The 25,928-nt window shown below is 41.7% G+C and overlaps 1 protein-coding gene across 1 annotated transcript in view; it reads left to right on the top strand.

Annotated features, from left to right (window-relative positions):
* brinp2 (BMP/retinoic acid inducible neural specific 2) overlaps positions 1 to 25,928 on the top strand; it is a 288,092-nt gene that overhangs the window by 226,701 nt on the left and 35,463 nt on the right. Inside the window, exon 6 of the mRNA XM_088349920.1 lies at positions 4,965 to 5,201. Within this exon, the coding sequence (XP_088206046.1) occupies positions 4,965 to 5,201 (237 nt within the window). The remainder of the gene's footprint in view (positions 1 to 4,964; positions 5,202 to 25,928) is intronic.

The raw sequence follows: 25,928 nt of genomic DNA, 5'->3' as shown, positions 1-25,928 counted from the left end.
TCTGTGGGTGAAGTTAGGGTCACGTTGAGTACATGCGGGTTAACGTATTTATGTGGCCAAGATGAATAAAGAATAAAGAAGCAAAGTACATGTGCGATTAACCCATCTACCCACCTTATTACTAAAAAGAAAGAAATGCAAATTCATACTCCAATTTGCTACATCGTGTTATCAAGCTTTTTGTCATGTCCTGTAGCAACTCCCATGGCCATGTCTCATAAATATGGGACTTGTGGCGCTCAAAAACCAACTGTGTGCATACCTGTCAACCTCCACGGCTCCATGCCCTTACAAAATGTTGTATTTTCTCATCTCATCTCATCTCATCTCATCAGCTGCACCGCTTATCCTCAGTAGGGTCACGGGGGTGCTGGAGCCCATGCCAGCAATCATCGGGCAGTGGGCAGGGGACACCCTGAACCGGTTGCCAGCACACGGGGACAGACAACTCACTCGCTCAGTCACACCTAGGGACAATCTAGACTGGCCAATTCACCTGAAATGCATGTTTTTGGAATGTGGGAGGAAACCGGAGTACCCGGAGGAAACCCACGCAAGCACGGGGAGAACATACAAACTCCGCACAGTAAGGCTGGTAGCTGGATTTGAACCCACGCAGGAGGTTCCCACGACCTCAGAACTGTGCCGCACACGTGCTAACCACTGCCCCGCCGTGCTGCCCCTGTATTTTTCTTTACAAAATAAAAAAAAGTCTTACACCATATTTTTTTTCAAACGTGTTTGTTTATGTAGTTTAACATGTTATATTGTACATGTGTTTCGTTGTATCATATATATTGTTAATTAACATTTTGTTGTGAGATATTGGGTTGCTCGACATGAATGGGGTTTATTATTAAAAAAAAAAAGCTCAAAAATGAAGTAGTTTGGACGTTCACTGTAGAAGGAAAAAATACCTGCAAAAATATTTAAGTAGAATAATAAATTATCTGATTCAAATGATTAATTCATTTCTGCATTCAATTATTGTTGGTAATATTCTGATTGAAGGGATAGCCACAAACCTGTCTTTTTTTCATTTTCTCCTTTTATTCTTCCTTTTTTCTTAACTTCTTTATAATACATGATAATTCGTAATATAATGCATCAAAGCAGGTAAGCCGTTTCAGAGCCGGCTCTCTTTAATGAGTTGAGCCGAAAAAGCCTGTTCTCTGAAAAGAGACGAACTTCCTTTCACTACATAACTACCACATGCAAACCGAGATGGCAGACGCATGCGCACTGTAGCATTAAACTGCTCGCTTCATTTGCAACAAAAAAAAAAAAAACGATACAGAGTTAGAGGCTACCGCGGCGAACTTGTTTGACTTGATATATTTGCCGTTCCGTGATAGTCAGTAGCATACCGGATGGTACCCATAATTGACAAATTTGCGTTTTTCCGTACAGATTTTCTTGTACGTTGTACAAGTCTTAAAATGCATAATAAACGTACTTTGTACAGGTTGACAGGTATGTGTGTGTGAATCGCATTCTAAACTCAGACAAGTGATGTGTATAGAATAGAATAGAATATACCTTTATTGTCATTGCTACAAATGGGCTAGCATATTGTGACAACGAAATTGGGCATGACACTCCAGTTTTACACATTCATAGTGAGGTATGAGCAAGAAGATAAAGGAACAGAGAAGATAATGTTATAAGACAAGGGGGATAAGGCTATAGTTATAATTTACATGGTATTTACACAAGAAATGTCGGCATGTGGGATGTTACATACAGGGTTGTCGTATGACAATCATTTTAAGTGAACTGAATAATACAGAAACAATTATTTACAATTATTTTTCTATTCTAAAGATATGTTGATTTTTACAAAATTCATATACGGTAATCACTTGTTTATCACTGGGCGTAAGTTCTGAAAATGACGCTTGAGAGGTGAAATCTGTGAAGTGGAAACCGTGTTTTCCCCATAATTATGATGCAATTAAATATTCTAGAACAGGGATCAGCAACCATTTCGGTGTGGAGTGCGACTTTCAAATGTCCTTGTAAATCAGTGTGCCACACCAAGATTAATGACTCACAACATTTTTCATTTTACACCAGTCCAAAAAACAACATGGATATACATTTCAATTGTACAACTCAGTGTTTTTCAACCCTTTTTGAACCAAGGTACACTTTTATTTACAAAAAAAAGTTCCGAAGCACACCATCCGTCGAAAATGTTTGAAAATATCAATATTTCACTGTACTACTTCATAATCAGATAATTAGTACACAAAAAGAAAAAAAATAATACTTGAAATAAAAAAGAATGATGTGCTTTATGTTTTCATTTTTTACAGTGCGATCTTAAACCGCTTTATTAAACAAATTAAGTTATTGAATGTACTGTGCTAGCTCGAGAGCAGATAATTAGTACATTAAAAGTATATAGAATCTACTGCCACCTACTGATATGGATGACTATTACAGTCTGAAGATTGCAAAAATACTGAATAATGGCCTGATTTTTTGGGAAAGATAAAATTGGGCAAATTCCAGCGACACACTAGACAAGGTCTCACGGCACACTAGTGTGCCCCGGCACACTGGTTGAAAAACACTGGTATAACTGACCAATTAATCTTCCATTATTCTTGTTTATTATTCAACTAAAAAATGAATGTGAATAACAAGTGTAAAGGCCTGTAGCCATCCATCACTTCAACGTTTTGAAATTAACCAGAATCAACGATTCTACATTAACAGTGAAATGCAATCAAAAAACAAGCGTTATGGACAGCTCCCATACCATTCATCAATGATTCAATGATATCTTGTTGCAGAAAATATCAAAACTTGAAATAACAGCAGGAAAGCAGAAGGCACGCACACGCACACACACACGCTTCTTTAAAATATTCGCCATCAGTAAATGGTTTTCTGTGCTTTGCTATGCAAAGAGCAATGTGACAACTTGCTTCAGCGGTGGTGTTTTAGCAGTGACAATGGTTTTCAGGGTCTGTGTTTGTTTCCCGTACCTGGACTCATCCTTGAATTCATGTTCACGTTTCGTCTCGTAATATGACGTTTAACACTTTCCGGGCGAGGTACAACGCTCTCGAGGCATAATGCGCAACATCATTTTTGCCGTTTCATGTATTCCGTTACTCCCCAAGCTGCACAAAATTTAGTAATTTGATTCCTATTTAGATCCACTTCCGTATACGAGCGACTTGCTTCCCGCGTCTAGTAAGCACCGGATCGCAGGCGCTGCCCTTCGTCTTTCCTTCAATAAAACTTGTGAGAAACGTAACGCAATTGGGTCCTGCTTCCGTTCTGGTCCTGAGAGATAATGCTGCCAACATTTGGAGAAATATGGGACTGCAGGGCCACACAATGTCACACTGGTGATCCAGGGGTTAGGTTTTGGAACCCGTTCCGAATCTTGTTGCATCCAATGTTTTGCAATCTTCATCAATCATTGCCCGACAGTTATACAGCTTTTGCCTTAGATTTAACTAAATGCCCCTTATAGTCAAGTGCGCCTATTATATGACTAAAGTATGACAATTGTTTTTTTAATAACACTGTGCACATTATGATGCAGAAAATATGGTAGTTGTTTTCTTGGGCTCTCTCATTCTATGTTCAACTCTGAGTTACCGGAAAACTACCCACTCATGATGCTGATGTAAACTTGGATATACAATCTAAAACCAGATTACGGCAATATTGATTCACCTACAAAGAGCAGGAGCAGAAGAGTGGGTGTGTTTTGATTTTCAGATGTTGGAAAATGTACGCAATATAATGAGACTTCATACAAAAAAAGCAATGCAGGGCTACGTGTCAAAACTCTTGATGCGTTTCTCTGACTAATACTATTGATTCTATAAAAATAGCGTTTAAAATAATCCCTTCCTACAACTCGATTCACCTTTTGCAGTCTCCTACATCACAGATGTTCACCATCAGGGTTGGTAGGGTTACTTTAACTGGATTACTTTCAATTACTTTTGGATGACTCCAATACCAAATATGCTAATATAAGACAAAAAAAACTAAATATGAATACTGTCACGAGGCGTGGTGGAACTGGAAGGGGTGACCGGACCAGAACAGAGGCAGGAGGCAGGAAGGGAGAACTCATATGCGTTGACGATCATAAGTTTTATTTAACAAAATAAAAGTCGCCCAATACTCCGGGACCAAAACAGAACAATACAGAGTTCCTCCGGCACGAACTCAACAGGACAAGGCATAACAGACGGAAAATGTTTAAACCTAAAACAGGACAAGGCATAACAGATCTGGGATTGTGTAATGAGCCAGCGCCCGCCAAACCCAAAATCCAGCCTTAAATAGCAGACCAGCAATCAGCTGATCTGCTGCAGCTGAGTTCGGGGGCGCGGCAGACTGGTAGCCATGGCGACCGTGACAAATACAATTACAAAATTGTGTGCAGGCTTGGAGAGTAACGGAATTCATGGAACGGCAAAAATGATGTTGGCAAGCTGTTTGGATTTATTTTCATTTTCTTTCTGTCGCATTTTATGTTCGTTTTGCCGGAGATCAAAGAGATCAAAGCCAGGAGAGAAAGCTTACCACGTGTTGTGAGTCATCATTTTATTCATATTTAGTTTATTTTGTCTTTTATTAGCATATTTGGTATTGGAGTCATCCAAAAGTAATTGAAAGTAATCCAGTTAAAGTAACCCTACCCAACCCTGACCAGAATTTCTAGTGTAGTATTCTACAGCTCTTTCAAATTTCTGGTCAATCTTTTTATAATCCAGAAAATACGAAACTGAAATTGAAATGAAAACTAAACTACCCTACTAAATAGACACGTTCCGATAAACAATAAGAGAGTTTCCACCATAATGGACAAAGGTTATTGCCATCTTTTAGAAGATCCGTATAACAAAGTTGCTCTTGTAAATATTGTCCGGATGGTTTGCTGAAAAAGCTCACAACTTGTCCTTCTGTCTTTATTATTCCTCCAGGCTTGCAAGATGTCTTGCCTGAGTTTCTGCGTGGGCGCTTTGTGGAGGCAGCACTCAGCTATGTGGCTTGTAACTCGGAGGGCGAGTTGCTGTGCCGCAACAATGACTGCTGGTGCCGATGCTCTCCTCGCTTCCCCGAGTGCAATTGTCCCTTTGCCGATATCAAGGTCATGGAGGAGAACCTGGACAAAAGCAAAGACATCTGGGACGGTTTCAACCAAGACTTTATAGAATCAGGTATGGAAGCTCGGTCTTTTGACATGATGGAGATACTGATTATCGGATTCGCGTGGGCGGCTGTGGTTTATTTGTGTATTGCTAGGCCAGGGGTGTCAAACTCATTTTAACTCAGGGGCCACACGATAGAACAAGCATTCTGTCGGGGGCCGGACTAGTAGATTAAAGAGAAAGAAAAAGAGATAAATAAATAAGAGAAAGAGGGAGGGAAGAGAAGAGAGGGTGGGACAAAGAAAGAAAAATAGAGAGAGGGAGAGAGCGTGAGAAACAAAAGATAACAAGTCGTGAGAGAGGGGGAAAAGAAAGGGAGAGGAAGAAAGAAATCCAAAGAGAAATAGAAAGACAGAAGGAGAGAAAAGAGAAAAGAAAGTGAGAAGGGTATGAAGAGAGAAAGAGAAAAGGAACAAAGGAAGTTAGAGCAAAAGAGGTTAAAAGACACAGAGAGAGAAAGAGACAAAGAGCAAAAAAGGAAGACCAAAAGAAAGACACAGAGAGTGAAAGACACAGAGTGGGAGAAAAGGGGTGGAAAAGAAAGAGAGAGAGAGAAAGAAATACAAGTACAGTGTCTTTGTTCGAGGCACCTGGCTTTGGCATCATCAAGTTGACATAGTTCATATTTCATACAGCTTGTTTTTCTCTCGCGCTTCTCTGAGTGTTGTCTGGCTGGCCAGATTCAATCCCTTAGCGGGCCTGATCTGGCCCGCGGGCTGCCTGGTTGACACCTGTGCACTAGGCCTTAAGTCATCATACTACCGTTACCAGCAGTTGTACACAAAATACAGGCTTTTCCAAATGTCTGTGTCACGGTTGCCATGGTGTCAGATTGGCCCCGCCCGAGTAGCGCCAGCTGCGGCTTGTTGACAGATTGGCTTCCCTTCTATTTAACCTTAGTGCTCTCATTCACTCCTGGTCAGTCCGTCAACGAACCTCTGCACTTGCAAGGCAAGCATTTTTGACTCTGCCCAGTATCCTGCTCATATATACAGTATCTGGTATCGATCCCGTCCTGTCCGGTATCCTGCTTGTGTAGCCAGTATCCTGTATCAATCCCGTCCGTCCCGTCCTGTCTTGGCCGTGCGTCGTGTATCCGGTATCGGTCCATCCTGTCCGGTATCCCGCATGTGTATCCTGCATCCGGTATTGATCCCGTCTGTCCCGTCTTGCATTCTGCTCGTGTGCCTCTTCTGGCTTCTGTCATCGTTGCAGCCTCTGTCAAGCTGCTTATGTTGCACGTGCTATTACATGCATTTCTTAAATATTCTCTCATAAATTCTTCTTTTTTAATCTGTTTTAGGTTGGCGTTTGGACTGTACCTAAAACAGACCTTTACTTACTTTCTCTATGTTTGTGCTACACTAACAAAAAACTGAGCTGAGACCATGAAGCATAAAAGAGCATAAAGTCACTCCATATCACCCACCTCCCTGTTTTACCCAATGTGTTGCACAGCCCGAACAGCTTTGCTAAAAGTAAGATAAAAACATTTAATCATAACGGCTCATCTCATCTCATTAGCTGCACCGCTTATCCTCAGTAGGGTCGCGGGGGTGCTGGAGCCTATCCCAGCAATCATCGGGCAGTGGGCAGGGGACACCCTGAACTGGTTGCCAGCCAATCGCAGGGCACACAGGGACAGACAACTCGCTCGCTCATTCACACCTAGGGACAATTTGGACCGGCCAATGCACCTGAAATGCATATCTTTGGAATGTGGGAGGAAAACGGAGTGCCCGGAGGAAACCCACGCAAGCACGGGGAGAACATGCAAACTCCGCACAGTAAGTCCCGTTTCTGGATTTGAACCCACACAGGAGGTTCCCAAGACCTTAGAACTGTGCCGCGCACACGCTAACCACTGCGGCGCCGTGCTGCCCTCTTTGAAATCAGTTGGGAAAATTAAACACCAACGGTACCGATAAAATATTGCACTTTCAACTTTTTAAGGACACTTAACAACAAACACCACCTTTAAGGTTTCAAAGTAGAGAAATTATTCAGATTACATCTTCCATCTAGCACGGCGGCGCAGTGGTTAGCGCATGTGCGGCACAGTTCATGTCTTGGGAACCTCCTGCGTGGGTTCAAATACAGCTCCAGACTTCCTGTGCGGAGTTTGTATGTTCTCCCCGTGCTTGCGTGGGTTTCCTCCGGGCGCTCCGGTTTCCTCCCACATTCCAAAAACATGCATTTCAGGTGAATTGGCCGGTCCAAATTGTCCCTAGGTCTGAATGAGCGAGTGAGTTGTCTGTCCCCGTGTGCCCTGCGATTGGCTGGCAACCAGTTCAGGGTGTCCCCTGCCCACTGCCCGATGATTGCTGGGATGGGCTCCAGCACCCCCGCGACCCTACTGAGGATAAGCGGTGTAGCTGATGAAATGAGATGAGACATTTTCCATCTAGAGTTTCAAATTGACTCCTGGGCCAACTGATTTGTAACCTTTCCTTTTGACCATTAACGATTACTCTATATTTCCTCATTCGTGAGCGGAAACCTGACTCTGGCCAATTTCAGACATATGTAAGTTTTAGTATGTTTTTTGATATCAGGGTATTGCATCAGAGCAGGCAGTACTCATTTCTTTGATCAGACTATGCAATATGCCATCTACTCTTAAAGCCTGGCGATCAAGCGCACCACTTTCATCCTGAAGGCTAGATTTACATTGCATGTGCAAGAATCCAAGTCTAACTTTGAGGTTGTATCCATGTTTGACTCAATGTCCATGCAATAAGTATACTACTGTATAATATTTTAAAAATGTTTTATCTCATAATGTAATAACTCTTTTAAAACAATAGATTGTGAATTTCCTCAAAAATGCCTATTGATAATCCTAAATTCTGTAAAGAATAGCTGAGGGGGAAAACGTGCTGGGCAACAGCAGTGTATGAAATAGTGTCTGCCTGGATCTTTTACGTCGGGTATACAACTTACACAACGTCTCTGCCCAGGTGGCCGATAACGTTTTCAAGAAAGGAAAAAAATGTATATTTGGTTTTTATTGTGTATTTTTTTTTTTCAAATCAAACGTTCGATTTATTCTGATTTCGAAATCTTCATTTGGTTTGGACATTTTGGAATTTCGGTTTGTTTAGCAATTTGCATACGCGGCAGCCAATCAGAAGCCTGTATCGAATAACTTCGTGCTTCTGGACTTTTCCGTGCGTTATAAGGTCGTGCATTTGCATATCATTTTCCAAAGTAGACACACAGAGAACACAGTAAAAATGGATAAGTGGTTAGGAATCAAGGCAAAACCTCAGCCCCAGAAGAAAGATTCAAAAGAAGCTGACCAAATTCATGACGTTACAAAACGTAAACGTACATTAAAAGCATCGTGGAAAGAGGAGTTCACGTGGCTTATAGCAGACGACACAATGCAAACATTACATGAATGAAAATGAGTTGATACAGGTACAACAGTGATGTCATATACATGCAATTAATGTTATAAATAGATTTTTTGCGATGAGTCTTGTCTTTCAAGTTGTGAAAAATGGGGCAAGCAACTTTATGGCTTGGCAGGCAACTTTTCAGAGTTGTATGCCCTGGTGTCCACAAACTTTTTAACACGAGTTTCAGACACTGGCAAGTGACTGAATTTATATTTTACATTTAAGATATAAAACCTAGCTCAAACTTGGAAATGATACATACTGTGTTTATTTCTGTAAATTGTTTGAAATCAAACGTTATTTTACAACTGACATTTGTCATTTTACATTTTAACAACAAATGGTTCTTGTCAGAGATCGACATTATTAAGACTATTTGGTGGCTATATTTGCACAGATAAAATACATGTGTATAGTTTAATTCTACATGATGATGGCAGAAAATAACTTACGTCCGTCCTGGGTGAAGTCCAAACAGAGAGAGGGAGTGGTTTATTTTGCGTCAAAGAAATCAGTACACACAAGAACATGACTTTAAAATAAAAGAATACAAGATTGATAAACGTACAAGAGATATAATTACACTTGAAGCGTTATATTATGTGTGTGTGTGTGTGTATGAGAAACATTGTTTTTATATTTAGTAATATAAAAACAAGCTAATTACCTTGAGACAGAAATTCAAGAGATTTACATTGAAAACCTGACATTCTTCTTCGGACTGCATGGATTTAATTTCTAATAAAATTATCAGGCACAGTTTGGCATATTGCCCCAGCTCTCTTATAGCAAAATGTACGCATATAAAATGCACGTTGCATGTAATTTAAAAAGTAAAACAAATCAGATGTATTGGTAAAGCTATTTTCAGGCAGCAAATTGTGTTTTTAAAGTAATGTATGAATACATTTAGTGTAAATTCATACACACACACACAATGGTTTGAATACAATTGAAATAAAAATGATTAGTAATAGAAATAAAAAGCCAAAAGGACCTGAAGGAGGGTTATCCATACTGACAGGAATGGCAGCAGACGGCCTCAGGATTTCAAAATGAAGAAAACACTGAAATATTAAAATATAAATACAACTGCAAAACATGAAAATATAAAGTAAAAGTAAAGTATGATACAGTAAAAGATTAGAGTACTAGCGTGAAGGCTACTTGAATCTTACCGAGGCGAGTCAGACTCAGTCTCATTCAACTGTCCTTTCTTTAAATGTTGGTGCATCACTAGGTAATGTCATAACTTTTCAAGTATTTTCATCTGCCGTATCTATTCTGTCAAAATATTGGTCTCTCACCAGATATTATATTCATGTAGGGATGGGTCTCTGATGGAAAAACGCATCTGGTGACAAAAGTCGACGGTGGAATTTATTTTCCTCTATTACTGTGATTGATTTTTTTCAAAAACGTCCACTAATTGTTGCAGCCTTATTTTCAATATTTTTTTTTTAATGTTTTCTAATATTAAAATGGGACTAAAAATTATATATTTTTGTGTCATGATGACTCACTACATTGACCTTGTTTTGCGCCAGCTGCTGCTGGCTACCTGATTGGTTGCCCGTCCTACTTAAGCTCAGTCCTTTCACTCGCCTGTTGTCAGTCCGTCAGCAAACCTCTGTTTTCACAAGGCAAGCATTTTTGACTCTGACTCCCGTCTGTCCCGTTTTTTCACCAGTTTCCACCCGTCTGTTCCTGATTCCCTCGTTTGTCTCCGGCTACGACCTGTTTTTTTTACCCCGACCACGTTTTGATCTCCCGTCCCAGCTAACGACTTGTTTTTTGACCCCGACCACATTCTGATCTCCCGTCCTGGCTAAGGACCTGTTTTTTTCCGTCTACTACGCTATTATCTCCCGCTCTGGAAGATCTACTTCCGCATTCGGAACACGTGAGCTTGCTAGCGAGCACCGGGTCGCGGGCACTGCCTTTTCCTCTATATCCAGGGTTGGTTAGGGTTACTTTAACTTGATTACTTTCAATTACTTTTGGATTACTCCAATACCAAATATGCTAATAAAAGTCAAGTCAAGTCATTTTTATTTGTATAGCCCTTAATCACAAAGAGTCTCAAAGGGCGTCACAGGTTATTACACTGACTATTATTTCAGACTATTATTACACCATCCCCTGATTTGGAACCAACATGAGGACAAGGAAAAACTCAAAAAAACTCAACATGAGGAAAAAGACAAAAGAAACTAAATATGAATAAAATGACTAAATTTTGTGCAGGCTCGGGGAGTAACGGAATACATTGAACGGCAAAAATGATGTCGGCAAGCTGTTTGGATTTATTTTCATTTTGTTTCTGTCGCATTTTATGTGAGTTTTGCCGGAGATCAAAGAGATCAAAGCCAGGAGAGAAAGCTTACGTCATGTTGTGAGTCATAATTTTATTCCTATTTAGTTTATTTTGCCTTTTATTAGCATATATAGTATTGGAGTAATCCAAAAGTAATTGAAAGGAATCAAGTTAAAGTAACCCTACCCAACCCTGTCTATATCTCAATAAACTTCTGATTAACGTTACGCATCTGGGTCCTACTTCCGTTCTGGTGCTGACATTTTTGATTTGTTTGGTCCTAATTGGTCATGATCAGCCAGCTACTGGGTGCTTAATCTGTTTTTCTAGTCTATGTTTCTTGATTTGAAAATTTGGGCAGACGGAAACCACAATTTATTAACCCAGGCTCATTCGATTCACAGCATCACTGACAGATGGAAATAATACATTTCCATGTTTTTACAATGAGCTTGCTTTCTGCAGTCTGGAAGGATTTTTTTAACTTGATATATGTTCTTCTATTTGTGCCCCTTCTCACACAAACCAAATGGCTCCCCACAAAACATTGCTCTTATTTGTCAGCAGTGTGGCTAATGATGTAAACGGGATGGATGTTTTCTTTGTGGAGCAGGGAGCTAAGCGGCAATACTAAATGGAAATCGATTAAATGCATAACAAACATATTACAAATCACACAGTACCGTACACTGACTGCTGATTCGATAAAAGCTGAAAAGAGGACGTGCGTGCGGGTTTCATTGGGTTAGGATGTGCACGATAAACCTTTTGCGGTTTTTCATCTTGCGTTGTGTTCTGCATTGTGATTGGCTCAAGAGTTGCCTCGCGACTTTTCTGCTCGCCTGCCTGCATGTAACTGACATTGCGGTATGAGTTGTACAAAAAGGCTTGGTGAACCTACATTATCTATGCAGAAGTCTTTTTCGACTTCAAGTTTGTCTAAAGTTCATCATGTCAACACATTCTCAAAAGAAAATGGTAAAGTGGTTAGGAATCGAGGCAAAACCTCAACCCCAGAAGAAATATTCAAAAGAAGAAAACAAAATTTATGACGCTACAAAACATGCATTAGGAAATGAAATGAAATCTGCATTTATATAGCGCTTTTCAAGTCAATGACTTCCCAAAGCGCTTTACAATGTGCTCCACATTTCCCAATAGCAGCCTTGCAGCCATGTAAGGCGCTAACCTGCTTATTGGTGGTATTAGGGGTTCAGTGTCTTACCCAAGGACACTTCGACATGTAACACGGACGAGCCGGGATTCGAACTGGGATCCCTTGATCCCAAGACGAGAGCTCTACCTCTTGAGCGACTTCCTCTGGACCGACAAAGCACCGGTGGTTGAGGCAAAAGGGCAGAGGAAGATGCTTTCTATCGCCAACAAATTGGACTTGTCGACACATGCGGGTCCCTGGCACTTTTTCAAAAATGTTTGTTAATGGAAAAATATATTTTTCCATTCCCGACACCGCCGTGGCTCGCCACGGAAGTCCCACTTCCGCGTTAAGAGTGACCTGCTTCCCGCGCACAGCAATCCCGGGATCGTTTCCCTTTCTTCTAATAAAACCTGAGAGAAACGTTACGCACGTGGGTCCTGTTTCCGTTCTGGTCCTGAGAGTAAATGAATGTGTAAACTCTATTTAATCCTGGCTATGGCTGTTACAGGCAGCACTGAAGTGCCTGCTGGACAGCTGGAACAGCGCTTTATTACATCAAACTGTTCTGGATACAAATGCAGCCGGTGGTGGTGATTTATGGCTTCAAGCTGGCTGGAGTTTATTTTCAATATCTCAGTTTATACAGCGTGTACCTGCAAATGACTGCGCTCCAGTTTCTCTTCAATCATTTCAGAAATGGCACAGCACTTAGGACAAGGATTTCTCTTCATTACCTTCGGAACGCGTATTATTGGAAAAATGCACTTATCGAGAGCAAAGAAAATCTATGATTGACTTTATTGACCTTAGCATTTCGCGTTGCCTTTTTAAGTCAGCAACTGTTTACACAGATTAGAGTTTTACAGGCAGCAGTAACCTGGATAATGAGTCGATTAGGTTTATGGTATTTTCCACCCATTGGTTTTTATAAAAGCACCCTTATCTGATTCATGACATGTTTTAGAATGTCGCCTAATGAAATGCCTTAAAGTGCCAATTAGAAGGAATGTTGCTTTTGTTAGAAAAATATATGAAATGGTTCTTCTTTAGGCATCTTTTACGTCGGGCGTACAATTTACAAAATGTCTCCTCTCGGGTGGCCGACAACTTTTTCAAGAAAAGAAAAAAAATATCATTTTTATTTTTTTTATTTATTCATTTTTTAAATCAAACATTTGCTTTATTTCAATTGAGAAATCTTTGTTCGGTTTGGAAGTTTAGGAATTTCGATTTCGGTTTGTTTTGTAATTTGCATGGTCGGTAGCCAATCAGAAGCCTGCATTGAATAACTTCGTGCTTCCGGATTTTCCAGAGGTCGTCTTATCTCATCTCATCTCATTAGCCGTACCGCTTATCCTCAGTAGGGTCGCGGGGGGCTGGAGCCCATCCCAGCCATCTCCAGGCAGTGGGCAGGGGACACCCTGAACTGGTTGCCAGCCAATCGCAGGGCACACAGGGACAGACAACTCACTCGCTCATTCACACCTAGGGACAATTTGGACCGGCCAATTCACCTGAAATGCATGTTTTTGGAATGTGGGAGGAAACCGGAGTGCCCGGAGGAAACCCACGCAAGCACGGGGAGAACATACAAACTCCACAGGAAGTCTGGAGCTGGATTTGAACCCACGACAGGTTCCCATGACATGAACTGTGCCGCACAAGCGCTAACCACTGCGCTGCCGTGCTGCTCCAGAGGTCATGCATTTTCATATTATTTTCCAAAGTACAAACACAGAGAACACAAAGGAAATGGATAAGTGGATAGGAATCAAGCCAAAACCTCAGCCCCAGAAGAAATATTCAAAAGAAGCTAAGAAAATGTATGATGCTACAAAACGTAAACGTACATTAAAAGCATCGTGGAAAGAGGAGTTCACGTGGCTTGTAGCAATCGACGCAACGCAAACATTACATGAATGAAAATGAGTTAATACAGGTACCTACTGATGGCAGATGGAAACCAGCGATGTCATATACATGCATTTATAATTTTAAAGTGATGATCTGTTATATATTTTGATCATCGATCTTTAATACTTTGCAAAAACTGTTTTTTTTGCGATTAGTCGTATTGTGTTTCAATTTGTGAAAAATGGGGCAGGCAACTTTATGGTGTCCGGTAATTTTTTTGTCATGCGTTTCAAACACTGCTTTAGGCCATGCTGCCAAAGTCAAGATGTCAAAATAACATACTAGTGTATAAGTATTATGATACTTCAGCCTAATGTGATCAATATGCATTACCCTCCAAGTAGCATAGCCTTATAGGATAATGGTTTGAACCAATTTTTTTTTACAACAACTAAATCGATTATTTAACTTTATTATATATACATTTTATAAACAAATGCTCATTCTATAACGTATTACATTTGGAAAAACTGCGATTTTTTTTTAAAGTGTTTACTACATACAAGTAATGTAAAAAAATAATAAAAAGAAGCATTTTGATCTGGATAAATGCCGGAATTAGAATACAATTTTAAGACCGGAACGGAGACAGGACCCACTTGCGTTACGTTTCTTTCAGTTTAATTGGAAGAAAGGAAAGGGTTGCACCCACGATCCGGTGATCGCTGGGCGCAGGAAGCAGGAGTGGGACTTCCGTGGCAAGCGATGGCGGTGTCAGGACCGGAAAAAAATGGGTCAGTAGCCGGGACAGGGGAGCAAAAACGTGGTCAGGATTAAAAACAGGTCGAAGCCAGGGAACAGGTTTTTGTGTCCCTCCAGATGAAACGGGACACAAGAAAGTGGCCGTGCCACTCAGGTCAGGGCGACACAAAACACTCATCTCTTTCACTGGTTTACCCCTCCCGCATCATACAGGTGCCCTACCCATCCCTTAAAACACGTCTAAACATCCCACTCATCTTTTACAACACCTCTCCACTCATTCCTATCACCAACAAGAGCGCTAGCTTCCATTAAATTTAGACCTCTTTCCTGCAGTGCACTCATAACACCATCCATCCACGTCAATCGCGGCCTTCCTCTTGGTCTCCTCCCATTTACTTCTGCTCTGTAGATCCTCTTCAACATTTGCTCCTCATCCAGCCTCTTCATGCGTCCAAACCACCCAAGTACCCTCTCATCCACACGCTTGCTCAGTTACCCCCAATAATTACATCAATAATTTGTTACTAAAAATAGTGTGATGATGAGATAACACCTTATGCCTTTTCATGTGTCTTCTGCATCCCTAGAGTTCTAGTCTGTGGGATCTGGCACACTCCCCACCGTGGTATCCACTGCTTTTAAAGTTACGCAATTGTGATCAGTTATATGTTTTGATTGATCGATAAATTCATAAATATAGTATTTTTGTTTTTGTTTTTTGTTTTTCATGCAACTATAACCCTTAAAGTAGTTTAACTTACATGCACCTTATAGTCTGGTGCACCTTCTTTATGAAAAAATAGCAAGGAATCAACGCCTTGCCCTGAATAATTATCGTGCCGGCGTGATGAGGGGGCCCTATCGTGGATGCAGAGCTGGAGCTAGCTAAGTCTTCGGTACCGTCCGTAATCATGGTAAATGCGAACTCTTAAACCAAATAAGACCGACGAACTAACTGGCTGTGCTGGTGAAAAACATCAAAGCGTACAGGGAGTGCAGTTTGCTGTGTTTTACGGAAACGTGGCTCACGTCTAGCATCCCGGACGCTAACGTGGAGCTACCCGGAGCCACCCGGCTTCAGCGCTCTTAGACAGAGACACGGAAGCCTGTGGGAAGCGGAGAGGAGGTGGACTGGCTATCGACGTGAACACGAGGTGGTGTAACCCAGATTTCAATCTGCTGCAGGGACGTCGAACTTTTGGACTAGCGTGTGTCATCATCAACTCTGTTGTTGCTGACTACAACACAGCACCCCGAGGCCATCCTGTTAATAAACAACAAAGAATACTGCTGGAAGTGTGAATGTCCCTATGGGGATGAATAAAAATATCTATCTATCTATCTATCTATCTATCTATCTATCTATCTATCTATCTATCTATCTATCTATCTATCTATCTATCTATCTATCTATCTATCTATCTATCTATCTATCTATCTATCTATCTATCTATCTATCTATCTATCTATCTATCTATCTATCTATCTATCCATCTATCTATCTATCTATCTATCTATTAGTTTCACTAAGTGTATATAATAAAATCCAACTAATTTAATGGGAAGTGGTTGTCATAGTGTTATTGCCAGTCTAGTAAGTTGTGCATAATGTTTGAGTTTGATGCCCTTTTCCACAGGGTTGGGTGGGGTTACTTTAACTTGATTACTTTCAATTACTTTTGGATTACTCCAATACCAAATATGCTATCAAAAGACAAAAGAAAGTAAATATGAATAAAATGATGACTCACAACACGTGGTAAGCTTTCTCTCCTGGCAAAACTAACATAAAATGGGACAGAAACAAAAGGAAAATAAATCCAAACAGCTTGCCAACATCATTTTTCCCAGTCCGTGTATTCTGTTACTCCCCAAGCCTGCAAAAAAATTAATAATTTTATTCATATTTAGTTTCATTTGCCTTTGTAAGCATATTTGGTAGTGGAGTAATCCAAAAGTAATTGAAAGTAATCAAGTTAAAGTAACCCTACCCAACCCTGCTAGTATTATGATAGGTCAGCATAACGTGGTCAATATGTATTAACCTCCACGTAGCAGAGCCAATAAGATAACGGTATGAACCATTTTTTTTACAACTTAAACAATTATTTCAGCTTATTATATATATATATATATATATATATATATATATATGTATAAAAAAATGCCATTCTTTCAATGACATACTAAATTTGGATAAACTGAGAATTATTTTTATTTGTTTTTAATTGTTTGCTACAGGAAATGTAAAAAAAAAATAATTAAAAAGAAGCATTTTGATTTAGATAACTTTTACTTTTATCTCAGTTTCTTTGGAAGAAAGGAAAGGGTTGCACCCACGATCCGGTGATTGCTCGCTGCGGGAAGCAGGTCGCTCCGAACGCGGAAGTGGGACTTCCATGGCGAGCGATGGCGGTGTCGGGAACGAAAAATGAACGGTCAGTAGCCGGGACAGAAGAGCAAAAACCTGGTCGGGTCTGTAAAGAGTTGTAAGCCGGGAAAGGAGAATAGACGTGGTCCGGATCAAAAACGGGTCGTAAGTAACCCTACCCAACCCTGCTTTTCCACAATATTTAGGTCGCACCGCCCTGGATTCTGATTGCAGTATTTTTATTTTATCCGGCAAACGATGAAAACTTCAAATAGCAGTGGGCGCAATCGTCATTTTGCGCATTGCTGAGTTGAAGTGATTGAGGCCATTTGAGTTCAACCATCTTGTTGTTGTAAAATGGATTTCCACCAAGCCGGGCCTATTTATCACACGGCGAGCAGGGCTCAGGTGTGTGATATAATGGTGGTAATGATGCTGAACAATTCCGTCGGCTCGTTCTAAATTGGAAAGTGAAGCCAAATCACCTACTTTTTTTCTTTTTCTTCATTTGCTTCACGCAGTGTTACTTCTTTACAAGTTGGAAGATATAGACAGGGTTTAATTGGACGGGTTTTTTTGTCAGATTTATCTGATGTCGGTGGGTAGGCTGTGCTTTCTCGGTGGCACTCGTGGGATTCTGCTGGAAATTGTTTGGTGAGTCACATGGTAGCGGCAAATCTCGATTCTTTCTTGACAGGCGTTGAATTTTCCAAACTGTTTTTTTCTCGCATATTGTGCACTGCTCGCACATTCTCAGCGCACAAGAAAATCTAGCCAGCGCACAAAAATGAGGGCTCAAAATGACCAATTAAGAAGCGACTTAAGTCAAAGTTACAGTGCATGAAGGTAAAAATACACGGGTTCCCCTGACGCTGTGTTCTAAATGCGGTATTTTGAAGTAGAACGAAGTTGAGTAAAGTCAGTAGAGTTTGTCGAGAACCGGCTTCTTCGGCTCGGCTCACTAAATGGGAACCGGCTCTTTCGGGTCCTAAACGGCTCTTCAGGTTGTTTTTGCTTTTTCAATCCCAACATGACCAAATATTACGTAAAACTATGCATAAAATGACTTAAAAGAAGGGGGGAATAGAACAAATAAGAAAAAAATACCAAAATGAAAAAGTAGTGAAAAGCTGAGAAAAAAAGAAACAAAAGGAAGGGAAAAATAGAACGAACAATTTTTTAAAAAGCCAGAAAAAAGAAAAGAAAAAATTGTAGGAAAAAAGTAAATAGAGAACAAAAAGAAAAAAAGTAACACCTCGGAAAAATTAACACAATGAGATTTTTTTTAAAGGAATTTTAAAAGTAGAAAAAAATAAAAAAACTAAGTTGAGTAAAGTTGGTAGAGTATGTCGAGAACCGGCTTCTCCGGCTCGGCTCACTAAAAAGGGTTCTAAACGGCTCTTCAGGTTGCTTTTGCTTCTTTGATTTCAACATGACCAAATATTAAGTAAAACTATCCACAAAATGACCTAAAGGAAGGGGGGACTAGAACAAAAAAGAAAAAAAATACCAAAATGAAAAAGTAGTGAAAAGCTGAGAAAAAAAAGAAACAAAAGGAAGAGGAAAAAAAGAAGGAATAATTTAGAAAAAAGCCAGAAAAAAGAAGAAAAAGTTTGTGTTGCATTCAAATAATTTCCACTTATATCAAGTGAATCTTGTTGCCAACATTTTACTTCCATTCAAAAATGTGATTAAGTACAGTTCTGTCTCTTACAACCGACTATATAAACCCCCAACAATGTTAATATTATGCGACAAAATATATCAGGAAATAAAAAGAAATGGATATCTTATGAAAGAATTGTAAAAACAAACGACGTTTGTAGGCCGTACAACCTTTGCAATAGTACATGAGTCAATTCATTCAAAAGAGAAAAGTCAGCAAAATGTCACGTGATGTCAAGTTTTGGACATGTTTCATAATGACTTAGTTGCCAGACTTGGGATTGCTGTTGCTCACCGTTGTTTCAAGCATTGCTCACCGACTTTGTGTGAACGCTCAGACCCCTGGAAAATTACAGGGAACATTGCCAAAGAGTAAGGATGAGAATTGGAGCAACATTTAAAGGTGTTTCTCATTCTCTCGACGTAACCGTTTTTGTCGGGAGATTAACATTGTGCTGTCTGTCATAAGAAATAAGCTTTTGGTGCAATTGCTAAAAATATCAAAAAGAAGAATTTGCCTTGTGTGTTCAAAGGACAGGTACATTCCGTACACCCACAGGCGAGTGTTCAGGGAATCATCAAAGTTTGATAGATTTTTGAGAAACAAGTCTACTTGGATTTAAATATACACAAAAGGCGCAAGACACGAGTCAAGATGAAAAATGAATGCCGGAGGATGTGAGGGGAGAAGACCGCTGAGATGCTGCTGTTTGCTTTTCACTGGTTTATCGTCATTATGATGTTTGCACTCCGCACGCACAGATTTTCCCTGTTATTGTTTCATTCCAGTATATATTTTTTTATTTTATGTGCTCATGTCAGGACCAGCACGGAAACAGGACCCAATTGCGTTACGTTTCTCACAAGTTTGATTGGAGGAAAGGGAAAGGGCTGCGCCCACGATCTGGTGTTCGCTGGACGCGGGAAGCAAGTTGCACTTGAACTCGGATGGTGCTCCGTAGCGAGCGATGGCGGTGTCAGGGACGGGAAAAAATGGGTCGGTAGCCGGGACTGGGAGAGCAAGTCGTGGTCGGGGTCAGAAGCCATTCGTAAGCCAGAATGGAAGAGTAGACGTAGTCGGGGACAAAAAAGGTTGAAAGCCGGGACGGGAGAGTAGACGTGATCAGGATCAAAAAAGTATCAAAGCCGGGGGACAGACAGAAGCAAAAAACGGGACAGGTTGGAGTCAGGGTCAAAAAATAAGGCTTGCCTAGTGTAAATTGAGGTTCGTAGACGGACTGAGAACAGGTGAGAGATGGACGAGGGTTTGAATAGGGACAGGGAGCCAATCAGAGTCTGAGACAGTTGGCGCCAAAAGAGCGGGCACAGCTGATTCACATCAGTAATGATGACAATCAGCATGATAGACTGTCAGGATATCTGTAATATTTAATTTATATCATGTATAATATTTAATATTTAATGGCAATTTACTATTCCTTTACTTTTAGGTTAATTATTGTTAAATGTCCACTAAAAGTTAGCCAGTACCAGGTTACCATCATCGGTAAAAAGGCAAAAACGGAAGAGGTGGGAGTCAGGGTCGAAAAAGGCTTGCCTGGTGTTCACTGAGGTTCGCAGACGGACTGACAATAGGGGATTGTCAGGACCGGGTTCAAATAGTGACATAGAGCCAATCATAACCCGCGGTGGTTGGCGCCAAATGAGCGGGCACAGCTGAGTCACGTCAGTAATCATGACAGCTCAATGTCATAATTATTTTTTATTTTCATTTTATGGCCAGTTCGTCTGCGAAACTCTGTTGATACAATTTAAGCCTTTTTTTAACCCTGACTCTCGCCTGTCCATTTACTCTACGTTTGTCTCCGGCTACGACCTGTTTTGATCCCGACCACGTCTGCTCTCCCGTGCCGAATTACGACCCGTTTTCAGATCCTGACCACGTCTGCCCTCCCGTCCTGGCTTACGACCCGTTTCTGTCCCCCGACCTCGTTTTTGCTCTCCCGGCAATCGACCGTTTTTTTCCGTCCCTGACACCGCCATCGCTCGCTACGGAAGATCCACTTCCGTGTTCGGATCAAAATCCGAGTACGAGAGCAATTTGCTTCCCGCCTCCAGCGAACACCAGATAGTGGGCGCAGCCCTTCTATCCTTCAATAAAACTCATGGGAAACGTCACGCGAGTGGGTCCTGTTTCTGTTCTGGTCCTGACAAAATCACTGTTATTGTTTTCTGTCTGGGGGGGCTGTTGAGTACCAAGTTACTGTATATATTTGAGAAAAACACAAAATAAACCTCAATTTTGAGCCCCAAAAGGCAAATGTTAAATGTATTCTAGTTAAAATTCCCAAATATACAACTCTGGAAAAATATCATGATTAGTGATGTAAAGCACCTGTTCCCGCTCGGTTAGCGCCAACTGCCTCGGTCTCGGATTGGCTCCCTGTCACTACTTAGATCACACGATAGAACAAACATTCTGTCGGGGGCCGGACTTGTAGATTAAGGAGAAAGGAAAAGAGAGATAAAGAAATAAAAGAAAGAGGAAGGGAAAAGGAGAGAGGGCGGGACAAAGAAAGAAAAAAGATAGAGAGGGAGAGAGCGTGAGAAACAAAAGATAAAAAGTCGTGAGAGAGGGGGAAAGAAAGGGAGAGGAAGAAAGAAATCCAAAGAGAAATAGAAAGACAGAAGGAGAGAAAAGAGAAAATAAAGCACGAAGGGTAGGAAGAGAGAAAGAGAGAAAAGGAAAAAAGGAAGTTAGAGCAAAATAAGTTAAAAAGACAGAGGGAGAGAAAGAGACAAAGAGCAACAAAGGAAGAGAAAAAGAGAGACATAGAGAGTGAAAGAGACAGAGACATAGAGTGGGAAAAAAAGGGGTGGAAAAGAAAGAGAGAGAGAGAGAGAGAGAGAGAGAGAGAGAGAGAGAGAGAGAGAGAGAGAGAGAGAGAGAGAGAGAGAGAGCAATACAAGTACAGTGTCTTTGTTCGAGGAACCTGGCTTTGGCAACATCAAGATGACATATTCCAACCTGCAGCTTGTTTTTCTCTTGCGCTTCTCTGAGTATTGTCTCGCGGGCCGGATTCAATCCTTTAGCGGACCTGATCTGACACCTGTGATTTAGACCCACTTCTTTCTGTCACCTGTTGTCAATCCGTCTGCGAATCTCAGTTTATGCTAGGCAAGCTTTTCGACCCTGACTCACTCCTATTTCGGCTTCCGTCTGTTTCCCGGCTTCGACCCGTTTTTTTGATCCTGACCACGTCTACTCTCCTCTCCTGGCTTTCGACTTGTTTCCGTTTCCGACCACGTTTTTTGCTCTCCTGTCCCGACTACTGACCCGTTTTTTTCCGTTCCCGACACCGCCGTCGCTCGCCAGGGAAGTCTTACTTCTGTGTTCCTGCTCCATCTGCGAACCTCAGTTTACGCTAGGCAAGCGTTTCGACCCTGGCTCACTCCTGTTTCGGCTCCCGTCTGTTTCCCGGCTTCGACCCGTTTTTTTGATCCTGACCACGTCTACTCTCCTCTCCTGGCTTTCGACTTGTTTCCGTTTCCGACCACGTTTTTTGCTCTCCTGTCCCGACTACTGACCCGTTTTTTTCCGTTCCCGACACCGCCGTCGCTCGCCAGGGAAGTCTTACTTCTGTGTTCCTGCTCCATCTGCGAACCTCAGTTTACGCTAGGCAAGCGTTTCGACCCTGGCTCACTCCTGTTTCGGCTCCCGTCTGTTTCCCGGCTTCGACCCGTTTTTTTGATCCTGACCACGTCTACTCTCCTCTCCTGGCTTTCGACTTGTTTCCGTTCCCAACCACGTTTTTTTGCTCTCCTGTCCTGGCTCCTGACCCGTTTTTTTCCGTTCCCGACACCGCCATCGCTCGCCACGGAAGTCTCACTTCTGTGTTCCTGCTCCATCTGCGAACCTCAGTTTACACTAGGCAAGCTTTTCGACCCTGACTCACTCCTGTTTCGGCTCCCGTCTGTTTCCCGGCTTCGACCCGTTTTTTGATCCTGACCACGTCTACTCTCCTCTCCTGGCTTTCGACTTGTTTCCGTTCCCAACCACGTTTTTTGCTCTCCTGTCCCGGCTCCTGACCCGTTTTTTTCCGTTCCCGGCACCGCCATCGCTCGCCAGGGAAGTCTCACTTCTGTGTTCCTACCCCATCTGCGAACCTCGGTTTACGCTAGGCAAGCTTTTCGACCCTGACTCACTCCTGTTTCGGCTCCCATCTGTTTCCCGGCTTCGACCCGTTTTTTTTATCCTGACCACGTCTACTCTCCTCTCCTGGCCTTCGACTTGTTTCCGTTCCCGACCACGTTTTTTGCTCTCCTGTCCCGACTACTGACCCGTTTTTTTCCGTTCCCGACACCGCCATCGCTCGCCAGGGAAGTCTCACTTCTGTGTTCCTGCTCCATCTGCGAACCTCAGTTTACGCTAGGCAAGCGTTTCGACCCTGACTCACTCCTGTTTCCCGGCTTCGACCCATTTTCTGATCTCGACCACTTTCTTTGCTCTCCTGTCCCGGCTAGTGACCTGTTTTTCGTGTGTGCAATCCTTCCCTTATTCCCCAAAAAACTGAGAGAAACGTACGCAAGTGGATCCTGTCTATGTTCTGGTCCTGACGGCAAAGGGTTATCAATACATAAGCACTCTCACAAGAATTGCCCGATCCAGATCAAGATTTCACGGTACATTATTCCTGAAAAAGCACCTTTCGACGGAGCAGTCCGTCGTCATTATAGCACACAAAGTATTGTTGCCTTGAAAGTGACTTATTTCAGAGCAAGGATTTTGAAAAGCACTTTTCATACGAGGAAAGTGTGGCCGGCTCTGATAGAACTGTTATTGCAGCTTCAATGCCATCTTTACAAGCAGGAAATAAGACTTAAAGAGTGTGAATATATTTCCAGCTAGAATTTCATCACATAGCAGGGAGAGAAAAAGAGAAAAACCTGGCAGGCTGGTACCACTTCCATTTATGGGACAATATACGACATTGGAGCAAAAAATGTGGGGGAGGTCCTGGCAGCCGAGGATACAGAGGGTGACGGATTGTGGGATTACACCCAATGAGAGAGGGACGTGGTTTACTCTGGGAGGTTGATGAGTCAACACACTCGGATAGACTTTAGTAAAAAATAGCAGAGTGGGACAGAAGAAACCACACAGTGTAATCTCCTTTTTTGTTTTAGTCACGTTCCATCTGGGATCTAAAGCTATACATTCAGGTCCATTTGAAATCAAGCATTGCCTCTATTGCGGTGCGGGGGAGGTCGCTCAAAGCACAGACAATGGAAGTTTTCTGTTGGATGCAAGCGGAAAAAGACAGAAATAGAGTATTGACTGTCTTATTTTTTGAAGGTGGTTGGCTTAACGAGGAGTGCGGGCAGCGTTCTGACAAGATAGCATCGTTTGGATCTTGAGATTCTGGTGTACTGTCTGTTGGGGGTTGTTAGAGTCCAACAAGGCACATGTTGGAATGAGAGCAGCATCCATTCCTCAGGGGTTCACTTCACGTAATCATTGACGTTTACTTGCACTGGATATTCCGTATGGGAATAAAGCAATCCGAATGAGTCTTAACGTGACAAAAACAAGTACAGAGACCCCTCGCTGCTTCACGACCAGAACAGAATCAAGAGTTTATTGATACTTCCCGTCTCGATTACTGTAATGCACTATTCTCCGGTCTCCCGAAGTCCAAAATCAAGAGCCTTCAGCTGGTACAAAATGCTGCAGCGAGGCTCTTAACTAAGACAAGAAAGTTTGATCACATGACCCCGATTTTAGCTAACCTGCATTGGCTCCCTGTTAACATAAGATGTATGTTTTAGGTTCTGTTGGTAGTATACAAAATCATGCATGGAATTGCTCCCTCATATCTTTCAGATTTAATTTCCCCCTATGTGCCGGTCCGGAGCCCTCGCTCTGAAAACGCTGGTCTACTAGTGATCCCAAGAGCCAAGAAGAAATCCGCAAGTTGGAGATTTTTTATATTTTATGTAGACAATATCTGTGTATTATTTGCCCTCATGTAGGTTCTAGATGAGGGGATGGTGTCATAATAGTCTGTAGTTTGCAATAGTCCAACTCGGGCAATTAGAATCAGTCTCGTCGGTCTCTGGCTTACGGTCTCTCCACGCCAGACCGGCTACCTAACGTGCATGACTCCCCATTTCCCGTAAAATAAAAGCTTGTGTGAGAACGTCAAGCGATTGGGTCATGCATCGGTTCTGGTTCTGACAGTGTGGGAACAACGATCTTATAAAATCCTCTCCTGCCGTATCATTGTGATTCATCATAATGAAATCATCCCTAAAGACTTGATACTTACTAATGAGCGGAGCCAAACCCTTTTAAATATTAGTTTTTTTAGATGAAACAAATACAATTTATTTACCTGTTCCGGGATTACCGTAAATTCCGGATTATAAGCCGCACCCACCACATTTTAAGAGGTAAACCGATTTTGTACATACACAAGCCGCACCTGTATATAAGCCGCATGCGCCCACATTTAAACATGTAACACAAACACAAAATTAACCCAAACCCGACTTCAAGTCCCGCGATTGAAACTAAATGAAATTCGTTAAAGTCCTCAAAATCACAGCAGGTAAAATCAAAGGAAAATGATACTAGTACTTTGATGCAGACCTGCAGAGTCTGGGTCCCGTTGAAAGTAATCCAAGGAAAAAAGTGTATACTTCCAAAGGTAAGGGTGGGAAAAGTATATCAGATGAACACATTTACTCACGCAACTCCTTTTTCTTTAACCAACTTTTTACCCCTTCTTTCCTTGTCTGTCCCTCAACTTTAGCAGTCCCCACTTAAACTCGGCACCCCTCGTTTGTTCCGCCCCTCATTTTCGTTCACACGTGCGAAACATATCAGAATAAGTGTCTAAAATAAATACAAATGAATACATTACAAAAATAAACAGTTGCAAATACATATTATACATGGGTTACACATATTTACAAAGAAAGACGGTACACCGAGAGAGTTTTCAAAGCTTTAATAATAATAATATAGCTTGGACAGGGCAGTTAATGGTAGCAACACTCGAGCGCCGCTGGCGGCTGTTAGAAAAATGACATAAATTGGCCGCATCACTGAATAAGCCGCAGGGTTGAAAGTTAGGGAAAAAAGTAGCGGCTTATAGTCCGGAATTTACGGTAAATGAGTTATAAAGCAGGGCGGCTCTTTAAGTCAATAAGAGGAGTTGATTTGACTACTAAGAGT

This window comes from Urocampus carinirostris, chromosome 1, assembly GCF_059441175.1.
Source record: "Urocampus carinirostris isolate Australia breed hairy pipefish chromosome 1, RoL_Ucar_1.0, whole genome shotgun sequence".
Lineage (NCBI taxonomy): Eukaryota > Metazoa > Chordata > Actinopteri > Syngnathiformes > Syngnathidae > Urocampus > Urocampus carinirostris.
This window is presented reverse-complemented; position numbering and strand designations above follow the sequence as displayed.